Below are 14,644 nucleotides of genomic sequence, written 5' to 3' on the forward strand. Positions count from 1 at the left end.
ATAAAAACATGAGTTGAAGGGCTACCTTATAATGTTAAGTCAAGGTAACACACATGATTGTAGATGGTAGTGATGTTTTTCAACTTTATGTACAACAGTAAAGTAAATGTGATGCAAAAGCATTATTTAAAGAATCATGAATGTTTTCTTATCTTTTACTATTAGATTAGTCACCAAATTTTAGTCCATTATTCTGGAAACATTCAGTCTGGCTCAATCAAATATTTAAAATTCTCTTCAGGGACCTGTGAAGGAAATTTCGATTTCTATTATTTTATTTTCTATAATTAGCAGAAAAATGTTGTATAAGGTAGAGATGGTTAGGAAAAGTGACCAATAACAAAAGCATGTTGGATGCACTTTCCTTCATATAAAACTCCACCACCAAAGTGAGATATAAGTTGATTAGACATATAATATCTACAACTAGCAAAAAAAAAAAAAAAAGAGGATAAAGATGCCGTAAAAGATGCTTTTGCTGATGTGCAGTGCTGTAAGCCTTTGAAGCATATACAGTCTGTGTCACAGCTTGGTGTTTGCATGTATAATTTTAAACCTACCTGCATGTAGGAAGGGTAAAACAGTTTGCAACGTTTTGAGGGTTAACAACTTAAACAATAAAATCACTCACAAGCTCGCTGTGCTCTGCAGTAGCCAGATGGTCTTTGTGAATGTGTCTGTGTGTGCATTGTAGATCTCCAAGCCAAAGATTAAGCAACCAGTTTAATACATCTCCAACCCCAGGGAACCCCTCTGTGTCACACTGGAACATTTTTACCAATCAGCCTCAAGCATGCATAAATACCTTTACATGTAATGAATATAAGCATGCGTGTTTGGGATATATGAAGGTACCTCTTTACCATCATGCATAATGCTTTTTGGCTAGTAGTGCATGGATCCATTCGTTTTTACTTTATTATGTATTGATCAAAGTATTTGCCAATGGAATTTTCCTAGTACAGTAATGAAAGTTATGACTCTACGATGAAAAAGACAAAGAGTAATTACTGATATGTTTTTAAATATACTATGTTGCTCATAAAAAAGACAAAAACAAAAAGTTACAATTGTGTAAAGAGCTGGAATGATGTTTAAAAACAAATGTCATTTCCTAAAATTCTATTTTGTACTGGACAAAGTACATTACTAGAGTTGGTTTTCTATTTGAGATCCTTAAACTTGCTTTGACTGTGTGTTTGTGCACGCGCATGCGTGCATTTCCTAGTGCACAGTAGTTTGCAAAATATGTCATTTTATTTTGCTTCCCGGACAGAAGCAAGCAGACTTACTCTGCATATTGTGTTCTAGAAATATTGCTTGAACGTGTGTTGAACAAGTTGTACCCTCTTTCTTTTGATTAAAGGAACACTATGTGCCGATGAGGATAAGAGGTAAAAAAAAAAATCTATAAAGAACTAGAACATTGAACAAGAGTGTGTCATGACTCTGTAAATGTGACATATCAGAAAGAAGATGCTAGATTTATGAACTTCAGTCAACCCTTACTTTAAAAAATAAAAACACTATATGTCGACCAGATTGGTTTGTAAGATGAATGTTTGGTTCAAATTGCTTCGTTCGGCTGTTTGGACTTTTTAGTTGTTTAAAAAAAGTTTAATATTGGGAAAACATTGTTCAGCTTTGTTATGAGCAAGTCCAAGTTTCACATTTGCAAACAATTTAATTCAAGAAAAAGGTCAAACTATTGACATATTATAGCAGGTTTTATTTTTTAAAGTTAATCTTTTTAGAGTTTTGTTTTTAGTCATTGTTATGTTGACATGCCTTTTGGGGAATTGTAGTGCTTTTGCATTCTTTGAATAAAAGTTACTTAAATGTATTTTATGTGAGAATTAGGTATTTCAGCTGTATTTACAGTGAAAAAGCTCTGGTTCAAGTCCCAGCTGGGGCTTTTCTGTGTGGAGTTTTCATGTTTACTAGTGCATGCCTGGGTTTTGTTCAGGTGGCTTTTTCCCATAGTCCAAAAACATTCTTCATAGGTTAATTGGTTACTCTAAAGCATGGGACTTCAACTAAAATTTAAAGTTAGAAAAAAAATCCTTGAAGTTAGGGTCCGGGAAACAAATTATGTCTAACTATTTTAGTGTCATATATTTTTAAGTAACTGAGGATTGGTGGCACATCTGCATGTAATTAATATATAATTCTCACTTCAAATTAATTCCCATACTGTAGTTACATAACATAAAACACATGGAACTGTTTGTGCCCCACACACACACAACAGAAACACGACCAGGACAACTGCCGACATTGCCAAGAAAACTAGATGAAAGGTTGATCCACTAGCCCTCATTAGCTTCTTCCACAAATCAAACACTTCCCCGGAAGAATGTACATTTGAATAAATGTTTGAGGTTTTTCAGTCTATCAGGGTCGCATTTAAAAACTGGAAAATTCCTGGCTTATTCAGCCTTTCTGTAGGAAAAAATTCTAAATGTCCCGTTTACAAGTGTCCTCAGTTCAGAAACATCCTCAGCTGGTTGACAACTTTATTTGAAAGAATCTTCATTCTCTGTAAAATATTTATGGGGAAAGTAGTTGCTAACTTAATATTTGTTTATAAAAAAACACAACATTATCAACTTTTGCAAATTCTGATCAGGGTATGGATAAGAATTTCTTAGTAAATTTAATTTTTTCCTTTCGAACAATCAACAACAAAAACAAACCTTCCATAAATTCATGGACAATGGTTTCTGCTTTAAAAATACATGCCCACACCTGTTCATGTGCTAACTAAACACTGCCCCTGGTAAAAAATCGTATTGCCGTACACGTGTTTCTTAAATTTGCATAGACATGTCTGCACCAGGTAAATAAAGGAATAATTTTAAAAATAATTTCCTAATAAACTTAGCACTCTAAATTAAAATCTAATCTGTCTAATTTAACCTTCTTTACCATTTTTTTTAAATGAAACCAGTAACATTCTTTGCTTTGTCAAAAGAATGCTGATGTGGCTTCTAAAGATGTGCCAGTCCAAAAATGAATTTCTTGTGTGAGGCTGTTAAATTCCATGTTGACAATTTCTCCATCTTGTACAGGCAACAATAACAACAATAATGTTATTAAGAATACAAAATAGTAACTTTTTAAACTTTTGTTTTACACCTTTTAAGTATAAATTTCAAAGCATTTGTCAGAGAACAGGTAAATGCAGATAAAAAGCCATTACTGCAAATGGCTATAAAATGCTGAAATAGATCACTCATTAAATGACCAATTATTACTAAGTTTTAATTAAGTTGACATTCTAATTTGAGCTAGAGATATTTTCAGTTTTTTTTAAACAAATTTCTAATAAAAGTATTAAATCTTGTTTTATCCTGTTTGGTGTATTAGGACCTCTTATTCTAAATAATTATCCATTTAGCTGTGGTGCAAAGCACAAACAACCCACCTCTTCTTTTAGCCGGCAATTTCCATTTTTCTACACATAATTAGGGATAAACTGAGTGTGCCTTTGATACAGTTTTCGGTTATGGCGCATAGACATAAATTGATCAGCTAAAAAATTGTTTTAACCAGTTGACTAAGATCCACTTTTCAATTTTGTCAAAGTATTTTTTTTTCTCTGGAAAAGTCTACATTTGCCAGAAATACTGTATAGCCTTCAAAACACTGAGTTTTCACAAAGTATTAAATTATTTATTTTTCCTTACTCTCAAATTATTATTTTTTATTTGAGTTGACAATATATTGTTGCATTGTTAGTTTTTTCTTTTCTTTTTTTTGCATAGAAATAAGGCTTTGTTAAAGCTGTCAGAACCTGAGCATCAGAAGTTATTTAAGGCCTCCTCTTTGTCTTCCACCAACTGTTGGACTGTCATTCTGCTGTCACCGCCACAAAAGTTTGTCCTCAGCTTTGTTGTCATCACAAAAGACCATTTTCTGAAAAGAATACTCTCTCACAAACACGCATATGCAGATATGCACAGAAGTTATGTTTTCAAGCATCCACTTTGCAAAGAAATGTTTTCTAATCCGCTGAAATATTCTTGTTAGTCTGACTTAGGCCTATCCTTTTTTAAAAATGTCATTTTTCCGTACTTGTAATAATATTTCTTTGTTACGCACACACAAATGCAAACATTATCATAGACACACACTCCTCACCCATCACTACCTGTACAGAACAGAAGCTTTTTCTCTCTGCCTTGACACATTCTTTTTGTAAAGTCACACAATCTGACAGTAACGGAGTGCAACTGCTTTCTTAAAGCATGACAATTACTAGTTGTCTATGCTATAAATTAAATCAATCAAAAATGTATTTGCGGGCGTTTTCTCACTAAGAGGAATCTGTTGAACACCATTGAAAAGTTCTGGTTTCAACTTCTGCCAAAGTGAGCCAAAGGTTTGCCTTCAATCTGTAGGAGATAAAGAATTTCTTCAGTAATGGTCTCAGTGGGTGGAAGGATAGCTTCCCTCTTGGGAACAGAGCGTAACTAGTGTGTCAAGGTTTACTGTGAGTTTTTCTTGTTTTTCTTACTCATGAACAGTTTGCTGAACCCCGAAGGAAAGAGTTCAGTGCTTTTGTTACACAAGTCCAAATGGGATAATGCCATAATCACAAACTGTATTGGATTTTACTGCATATGTCTTCTAGTTCAGCCAGTTAACCATTGTTTTTTAGGGATAAAACTGATTGAATACATCATACGTGCTTTTTGCTTACCATTTTAAAGAATAATTTTGTCAATTTTTGGATAAATATAAAGTTGTTTGTGTCCTTGAGTATTGACAAGGTCATGTTCTTAAAAGATTTAGTGATTTTTTTAATACTCCTGATTGATGCTTGATGGTTTCCCCCTCACTTTGCAGCCAATAATATCTGTAAGCATCCTCTAATGAAACGCTCAACTACTGGTGCCACAACTCGATTCATTCTGTTGACCTTAAATATTTTATTTGACCATAAATTGAATATGATGCTAAGATACTGATGCAAGATAGTGTTATTGATATTGACAGCTAGAGGTGGGAGAGACTCTGTCTTTACTTTATACAGAAAATTATATAATTGCACTTGTACTATTCAAATTGTATGTCTACTGCTTTGCAAACATGCACACTGATAAATTGGTATTTAAAAAGCAAGGCTAGAAAAATAATTGTTAGGGCTAGAGGGGCAGATGTGTAGATGTAAAAATAAAAACAGCAGACCGAGAATTGTCCTGAGAGGATTTGGCCCTGCTGTGGACTGGCGAACCATCCAGGGATAGGCTCCAGCAACCCTTTCACTCCTAATGGTAGATTAAGCGGGTTTACAAAATAGATAAAAGCACATGGATTATTTTCTGGGAGCCAAACAGGATATCCTCTTTAAAAAATTAAAAATAATTACCTTAGAGTTCAAGAATTTGATGATTGACAGTGTCAAATGTCTTCTTCAAGGCTGTAGAAAGACAGCACCAAGGCAAACCTTCTTTGAACTTTCCAACTCTTCTTTCAGAACTATTTAACCTTTGGCATAAACAGACAGTTTGCTGAATCAGTTGAATGGTTTGCATGGAAATCAAACTGCACAGGCTGCAAGGAGGACTGACCTTTATTTTTACTTTTGATGTTTATTTTTAAGCTTGGCCATCCTCCTCCCAGCAACGGAAGATGCTAATTGACAAATAATTGGTAATTACAAAATTGACAGCGGGTTGAAAGATTGGAGTTGCTGCAAGCTTTTTACAATTGCTCATCTAAATAGTTAAAGACTAAAATGCCTCCTCTGTAATGCCCTTTTTTTTATTGTTAATGTTTATTTCATGACACAAACAAAACACTGTTTATGGTACATTTACATGGCTGAATGCATAATTAATTTTATATAATTTTGCTACTCACAAAAAATGTTATGGTTGCAATTAGGTTTAAGTGAAGAAAAGAATATTTCCTTCCTATGAAGTTGGTTGCACTTACAGACATGAAAGCAATAATTAGAAATAAAGACTTGCGGGGAGGGCACTGAGAGGGTTGGGGAGGGGGCTCAGATATAATGGCGGGGGGGGGGGGGGGATGTAGTGTGTAGGGTCGTAGGGTTATGGGGGGTGGCTGTGGGTGCGTGGCGATCCCTGGGTTGCTCGGGTCGCGTGCCTGGGCTGGCTTGCGGAGACGGGGCACCGGTCGGGTGGTGGGCGGCTCATGGGCTCTGGGGGGCCTGGCTTCGTCTTTGGCCCTTGTCTCGGTGTCCGGTGGCCCCCATGGCTGCCGCCTGGTCGCCTGGCCAAGCGCTCCTGTCCTGTGGCCTGGGGGCCGGACACTGGGTTCGCTTATGCCTCTGGGCATTCGGGGGGCCCCTGTAGGGGGGCCTTCTCTGTGCCTGGCTGGTGGGGTGGGCGGTCCCCTCCTCCCCCCCTCCCGGGCTGCCTGGGTCCGGATGCTGGGGGGGCTCCTGGCCTGGGGGCTCTCCTCCCCTCTCCCGGTCTGGCTGGTCTGGCTGGGTAGGATCTGGTTCCCCTTGTGAAAACACGGTTCACGTCGGCAGCATGCATGTATCTCCACCCCCACGTGCACGTGCACACTACCACACTGCTCCCTGTCTGCTTCATCCCTCCTCCTTACCTACAGTGTAGAGATGGACAGATATTTTTCGTTCATCTTAGTGTCAGATTTTCACCTTTGATGTAATATTTATCTTTCCAGCAGATCTGGTATAATTGTTACAGCTTAAAATAATAACTTATTCAAATCAGTGCTTGTATCCCCCACCTTTTCACCTTTCTTCCTTTTACTCTCTTCCACCCCCCCCCCCCCCCTTTCACATTCTTCCCCTCTCCCTCCCCACACACACTAAATGTAACAAATAAATAAAATAAAAAAAATACGACAAAAAGGGGTTTATACAAATCTACACTCTGTTTCCTCGAAGCTATATAACCTCTTTTTGTGATAGTAAAACCTGTCCAACACAAAAAGCCTTCAGCTCTAATCTGTTTGCTCAGCTATTGGACAGAACAAGTTAAAAAAAAAAAAAAGAAATAAAAAAAAAGAAATAAAGACTTGCAACGTAGTATGGTATTCTAATAATACAATATTGTATGCGTCAATGCTATTCAGTCCAGATGAACAGGAGTCATTTATTTTAAGAACCGCTTAAATTTGAAGTTTTATTCCATTGAAACATATTTCATTAAGTTCCTGCAGACATATTAAATGAAAATCAAACTGGTTATATTATTTTTGAAAGTTATGACAATTTTCTCCAAATTCTTAGCAGACTTTGACAGTAAAATTCTGTCCATCATGTTCTGCAAGTCTAATAATGCAATATTTTCAGATTAGCTAATTTTGATGAATAGTGCGAAAATGTGTTCATTTACAAGTAACCAAACTGTGCATATACGTCAAAGCAGCAGCTAAACGGGCTGCCTGTGGAGTTACTGCTTTAATGTCCATTCTTATGTGAAAGCAAGGGGCGGGTGTGCATGTGCTCACTGAGTTTAAACACATGAACATGCTGACAGCTTCATCCCCACATGTAAGCACTCTTTATCGTTACTGTCTTCAGAGGAGAGGCAGCTGCAGGACTGGAGCAAAACCTTTTGTGGTCCCCCTTTAAAGTCAGGAGGTTGATAAATCATAAAAGCTGAGGCCTAATGACTCGTGCAGAATGTGGCTGGAGGAATCAATGCTTAGATGGTTTGATAGTTTAGAAAGCACCAAAAACAAGCATTTGCAGCAGCTTAAAGCAAGGTTGAGCATAGAGCTGAGCAACAGCTTTAAAAAGAAAAACATATACAGTAAATTCTTTTCTAATCATAAAATAATAAAACCTTTCAACACAAGTTATATATATTTTAAAGTGCATCATTCTTGTCATTGACATACACACATTTAATAATACATTTACAGTTGATTAGTTTGTTCATTGGGGGGATTTATGTACATGTATATTCAGTCAGCTACCAATTGTGCAAGTTCTCCCACTTAAAAAAATTGAGAGAGGCCTGTAATCTTCATCATAAATATACCTGAACTATGAGAGAAAAAATGAGAAAAAAGATCTTGAAAATCACATTGTCTGATCTTTAAAGAATTTATTTGTAAATTATGGTGGAAAATAATTATTTGGTCAATAACAAAGGTTCAACTCAATACTTTGTTATATACCCTTTGTTGGCAATGACAGTAGTCAAACGTTTTTGCAAGTCTTCACAAGGTTTTCAAAAACTGTTGCTGGTATTTTGGCCCATTCCTCTATGCAGATCTCTTCTAGAGCAGGGATGTTTTGAGGCTGTCGCTGAGCAACACAAACTTTCAACTCCCTCCCAAAATTTTCTCTGGGGTTAAAGATCTAGAGACCAGCTAGGCCACTTCGGGACCTTCTCATGAAGCCACTCCTTGGTTACCCAGACAGTGTGTTGGGGATTATTGTTATGTTGAAAGATGTACTGTATGTAGAACTTTTGTTATTGATTAAATACTTATTTTCCACCATAGATTACAAATACATTATTTAAAAATGTGATTTTCTGTTCATTTTTCTCATTTTGTCTCTCATAGGTGAGGTATATCTACGATGAAAATTGCCTCTCTAATATTTTTCAGTGGGAGAACTTGCACAACTGGTGGCTGACTAAATAATTTTTAGCCCCATTGTATGTAGATTCCTTTTAGGAACAACAGGGGACTTTACATAGAGCAGTAAACAAAATTGTAAAACCTCTCATAAATATGGTGTCTTAAAATCCAAACACAACCTTAAAGTGTGTACTGTTGCAGCCTTTAGAGCTGGGAGTGTGCAATGTTATTGAAAAATGCTCCTCTTATTAAATCTCCGCCACATGTCTGTCACCTTTATCGTATGCAAAGTTTTCTTCCACTCATGCGTCTTTTGCTCTACCACTGTAACCAGCAATATAACCAAATATTTTAGCATTTGCTGCAACTGTGTTTTTCTGCTTTACCTTCACAAATATGGCGGTTCAGCTCTTTGGCTTCTGGCTCTTGTAGAGTATCACTCTATTGAAATTGTTTTGCACTATGGTCAAGTTTCCAATTTACTTTATGAAATTTAATTTAGTATTTTTAAGTTTGAATTCATATAGTCTTTAGAAAATTACAAATAATTAATTTTGCTTCAAAAGACAAAAAAGTAAATAATAATAATAATTTTATTCATTGTTTTGAAAATACTGTTATTTTGGAAAAGACCCTAAAAGTCAGCCTTATCAGGCCTTTTAAGCCATATATAAATAGCAACCTTAATCTTTTTGATGATAAGAGTAGTTGAGTTTGAGTTGCTTACAGTCATAATTCTTGTCTGTAAAAACTTGAAATTGCATATTTAAAACTTTAGACAGTGACAACACCACAAGCTGGATGGTCTGGAGGCTGAACATCCATTCAAGAGTCAGTTATAGTCTTGCAGTTTAAATGGCACAAATGAACATTGTCTGAAAACTGACTGGCAGTGCAGATTAAGTTAAATGAATGAATTTGTCATTGATTTTCCCATGAATGAATTTGTCATTGATGGTCCTTTGTCGTTTTGCCTGTTCATTCACTAATTTATGAACAGTCATTGAAAGAATGGATGTGTGTTTCTATGCATGTAATCTAGGCAAAATTATAATGGCAAAGATCCAGAAAAAAAATCTGGCATTTACAAAGGGATCAATACCACACAGCATAATCACTTTTTCTGAATGATTGGTATTTGAATATGCCCCTCTTTTGACCTGTTTCATTTATGTAAACTATGGAAACATTTTTTTCAGACACTCTCTTTTCTCTCCAAAAGAAGATTTTCTTGTGGTAGTTAATAAAACCTAATTAGTTAAACAGTCTGACCATGGCCATGTTAATCTAAAATGACTTTTATTGATTTGAAGTAAAATTATCTAAGAAAAGTGTTTTGTTCTTTACCAAAGTCTTTGCAAAACTATGTAAGAGTTTTAAGCTGTTTTCTCATATGCCACACAAATACTGTATGAAGCAAATCACATATAATTAATTACATTAAATGAAGCCTGTGTACATCCACAAATCCAAACATGTTTCATCTGTTTAAAACGCTAATTTTAATTACTACATAATTGGAAACGTCTCCGTTTAGCATTTTAAGCTTAAATGACAGAATGTTGTTTATTTTTTGGAATCGCAAAAAAAAAAAAAAAAAAATCCAACATTTTCCAAAAAACAGTGAAATACGGATGAGTTTATTGATGTTTATATTTACATCATTATCTTTACTTTTCACTATCTTTCTGAGGTATTTAAATTATGGAGCCAGTAAAGGGAAATATAAGTTAAAAAAAAATAGTACTACTTTGTCCTGCGCACAATAGAGTATCTAATGAGCACAAAAAAGTTTCTTATGGGCGCAAGAAAGTATCTGGTGCTCACCAGAAAGCAGTGCACATTAAATAGACTGTTGTCCCTCTATCCAACTTGGTCAATATTTTGTAAAATCGCCACTTTCTAACATAATGTCATTTTTTGGTCAAATGACCACTTAGTTTCTTGTCTGCACTAGATACTTTCTTGTGCACACAAGAAACCGGAACTTTTTTTTTTTTTTTACTTCCGTGTCCCTTTAGGGGGGATTTTGCAGCTGGATGGCTCAATGTCTGGTTCATGAGAAACCAGGGTTATTTTCTCAGGGGGGCACGATGGACTTCATCCATTGTGGGTTCTTGGGCAAGACCCTACACGCCAAGTCTGGGTCCCCCTGTGCTGGTCCCCAGCCCAGATAAAAATACAGGTTTGTGTCAGGAAGGGCATCCGGCGAAAACATCTCTGCCAAAACCACCTGTGCTATTCAATGAAAGGTGATTAATTGTGGCGATCCCTGAAGGGATAAGTTGAAGGGTTACAACAACAACATCATTTCATTTCAATAAAATTAAAAGACTAATACTTTTTTCCCTCCTCCTGTCTTTTTTGCAGTAAAAACTTAAGTCAAATGGAAACTGCTGTATTTGTGAACACATGATTGAGTAGCTTTGATCCACCTTGACCCGCTCTTCTTTACATTTTTATTTTAGTTCATTACTAAAATTCATCATTGCATAGCTATATTAAAATCTGATGATAGCTAATAAATCAAGCATATTTGATCAAGCTAAACTGGATGGCTTTAATAAATGAGAAGCCAAGAAAATTTCGAAAGCTTATACTTTTTCTTAATTTTATCCTAATTTCCTACTTGTCAAAGGAAACTACTAAACTGACGATGTCAGGCACCTAGACTGTACAGATCTTTTTTCTTGTTCTAACTAATAGGTGTGAAATCAATATTTCCAGCAAAATGTAGACACAATGACTGGGACTGTTAAAGACGACACAGCTGCACCCAAAAAGACAGCTTCAGGTTAAACTCCCATGCAGCGCTACGGACTTCTCGAGCTTGACAGCCTTCAGCCGAGTTGACACAATAAAAACATAAACTGCTAACATGCTGTCACAAAGATTACAGCTGACAAGTGGAACTGATTGTTGAGGAAAAAGGTGCCAGTATTGTTTTGGGGTTTATTCTTTCATTGTCCATGTCGGTCAGGTGGCAGCATGGCAGGTGCATCTGTGTTTAAACTTACAGGGGGGTCTGTATGAATGTGTGTATTGTAATCCTTATTTTCATTTGTTATGAAGCTCAAAAGGGGGAAACATTCATTCATACCATACAACATAACCTTTGTGGGATAAATTTGAACCTATCAAAAGTATTCATGCTTAACAGAATCTCTCTGAATTTCACTGATAAGGTCTTGAAAAGATGCTCACAAGTCCTTGTTTGTAGGTCTAAATTAAGTCCAAAGTCTTTGCATTTCACTTCAATTCAAGTCAAGTCTCAAGTCTTAAAACATAAACATTGTCGCATTTTGCCAATGCACCAATTTTAAAAACAGGCAGTTTGCGTTTCTAAATTTTTATTGCAAAATTATTTTGATTTCGTATACCTCTCTATGTCTTATGTGCGAATGCTCTTCCTTCTGCATTTACCAGGCTTGGGACAGGCACAAGCAGGACACTGGTTTGTGCCTTGTTGAGGCTGCACTTTCTCTCTCTCTGTCCATCCAACCTTACATTTTATCGTTTTTTATTTATTTGTTTATGTTTTTTTTTTTTTTTGGCGCGTTGTTTTTCTTAAAAATATTTTGATTTGTAATTTTTAATCTTTTAGTTAATTGTGGATCGTTTTAGTCCATCAAATATGGAAGGGCAGTCATGATGTTTATGGGTGGCGTTGCCCATGCCTTTATCTGCCCTTGAGTGTGACACAGGTCATTTTTAAGGGGCTACATAAAGATTGTATTTTGTTTCATATATTGTTTTATGCAATACTTCCGAATTTTTTTTTAGTGTCATTGTTCCTATTTTTTCAATATTGATATTATTTTTTTGCCTTACAGTTCAACAGATGACCAATTTCGCTGGAACTCTCAAGGTAAAATTCTGCAAGAATATACAGATTACAGATATTTCAATCTACTCATGTGCTGACACTTTATCCCTTCAGCCTTTTTAGAATTTAAAAGTGCATGTAGTGTTTTATGACTCTATTGGAAAAGTGACTGAAAAGACAGTCTTATTTTTGATGGATTTTGTCAATTCTAAACACCACTTTCAGCTTGTGTGCCATTGACTTTTTGGGAATTCGTATCCATGTACTTGTATATTGAATGAATCAAAAGATGATGTGGAGACCCCAAAAACACTTACCCAGGGTGGAGTTTTGTGACTTTGTCAAATTGTTCTGCATGTGTGCACAGAGCAAACACATAGTGGGATTTAAGCATTTTAATTTTCCAGCCTATAGACTGCATATAAACATGCAAAGGCACTAAACTGACTTCTTTCCTTCTTTGTTCCAATTCGTCTTTGCAGCAGATGGACAGAAGGACATTGAAGATGAGCTGACCACAGGTTTGGAGCTGGTGGACTCCTGTATTCGTTCCCTTCAGGAATCAGGGATACTCGACAGTGGAGAACGTAAGTCCCTTTCTTAATTTTAATCTTAGCAGATGGATCATTATTGTTTTTTAGTGTTAAAGGCAAAAAAAAAAAAAACTCAGGCACAAAGCCAAATTAAATCCAACTCAACAGAAAACTCCTGAAGTTTCTTTTTTTTTTTTTTTTTTCTTCCTGGCAACTTCTCTATTCGATATGAACTTTGGCTGTTGATAAACAAATTCCAGAGATGATTGAGAGGTAGACTGTACTGTATGAGGTCTTTGGCATTTTCTGTTCAGGTCATTGGTTTTGGAACACTGCATTCCCATTTCACTTATTGTGTGCTGACCTTTTTGATGGCTGATATTGCTGTAATGGCTGGCATTTTCAAAACTTGGACTCTGTTTGATGGTCTGCAAAGATGAGATTCTACATGTTGCACAATAAGCATTTATTGTATGTATGTATATATATATATATATATATATATATATATATATATATATATATATATATATATATATATGTATGTGTGTATGTGTGTATATGTGTGTATATGTATATATGTGTGTGTGTGTGTGTGTGTGTGTTTATATATTTGCCTAATTAGCTTCTGCTGTTTGCTTTTCTAAGACAAAGATTGTGAGATTTCAAAATAAGAGAAATTTTAATTGTACTTGTAAAAGTTTTAGTTAATTTCTCTTTTCCAATGGAAATATGGTTGCTTTTATAATCCAAATTCCGCTGCTTTTCTTGTGTAGCAAATGATTCACTTTGTGAACCAAGATGAACTCGAATTGACATTTCCTCTATGTACCGTTCATGTGGGTGCATGATTTATGGGTGCACTGTAAATTGCCAAGCAATAATCAAATAAGATGTGAGAATATCAAATATCAGGAAGCATTTGCTTTAAAATGATCTGCTTGTTTGTGAGTTGTCAGTGCAGACTAATAGAACTCATGAATAAATGTTCAAAGATAATGCTATAACCCCACAGTGTTTATTTCATCTGAGCATGCTTACAATTGCAAATGAAACAAGTGCAAGCTCTGTTATCATCTTGCCTTTTGTTGTTCCTCCCTGTAAGACATGGACATGTTGTTGAGACATCTTAAACTGTGTGGTACATTTACAACAGAGGGGCTATTTTAAATATTCATGATCATTTATGACCAAATGTACATTGTCCTTCATAGTCAGGAAAAGCTGTTATTGTATTCTTGTCTTTGTTCCTAACATAAAAATCAGCATCATCAAATACATTCTTAGAAAAGAGTATTCATTTATTCTTGATCCAGTATTGCAATGTGTTTATTTGAATCAAAAGGATTTGGAGCTCAGATAAATTAAAATCAGTGATCTGTGGAATAGGAATCATATGTTGAGCAGCTTAAATTTGAACCTATTAAATTTTCTGACCTGCTAAGATCAACTCATGTGATTTCAAAGCTTTTACACAAACACATACTAAGCTAATACAGTGATCCCTTGCTATAACGCGGTTTACTTTTCACGGTTTCGCTACTTCACGGATTTGCATCGTGCATTGTGTTCTGCATTCTGATTGGCTAAAAAAGTCACTCCGCTTCTTCTCTACCTGTGCGTCAATAATGTTGCAGTTTAATATGTACACGTACGTAAATCAGCTTTCCAAATTACGTACATGCAAATCATCTGCAATTTCAAGTTTCTCTAAAACCCATAGAAAAAGACCAACACCAAC

The 14,644-nt window shown here is 35.7% G+C and overlaps 1 protein-coding gene across 6 annotated transcripts in view; it reads left to right on the forward strand.

Annotated features, from left to right (window-relative positions):
- Positions 1–14,644, forward strand: part of ctnnd2a (catenin (cadherin-associated protein), delta 2a) — a 301,568-nt gene that overhangs the window by 92,105 nt on the left and 194,819 nt on the right. For all 6 annotated transcript variants that reach the window (XM_078938949.1, XM_078938951.1, XM_078938954.1 and 3 more), the window contains 2 exons: positions 12,378–12,412; positions 12,853–12,957. In XM_078938949.1, coding sequence (XP_078795075.1) covers positions 12,378–12,412; positions 12,853–12,957 — 140 coding nt within the window. The remainder of the gene's footprint in view (positions 1–12,377; positions 12,413–12,852; positions 12,958–14,644) is intronic.

Source organism: Oryzias latipes, chromosome 20 (genome assembly GCF_053564925.1).
Source record: "Oryzias latipes strain Hd-rR chromosome 20, Olatipes_Hd-rR_3.1".
Taxonomy (NCBI): Eukaryota; Metazoa; Chordata; class Actinopteri; order Beloniformes; family Adrianichthyidae; genus Oryzias; species Oryzias latipes.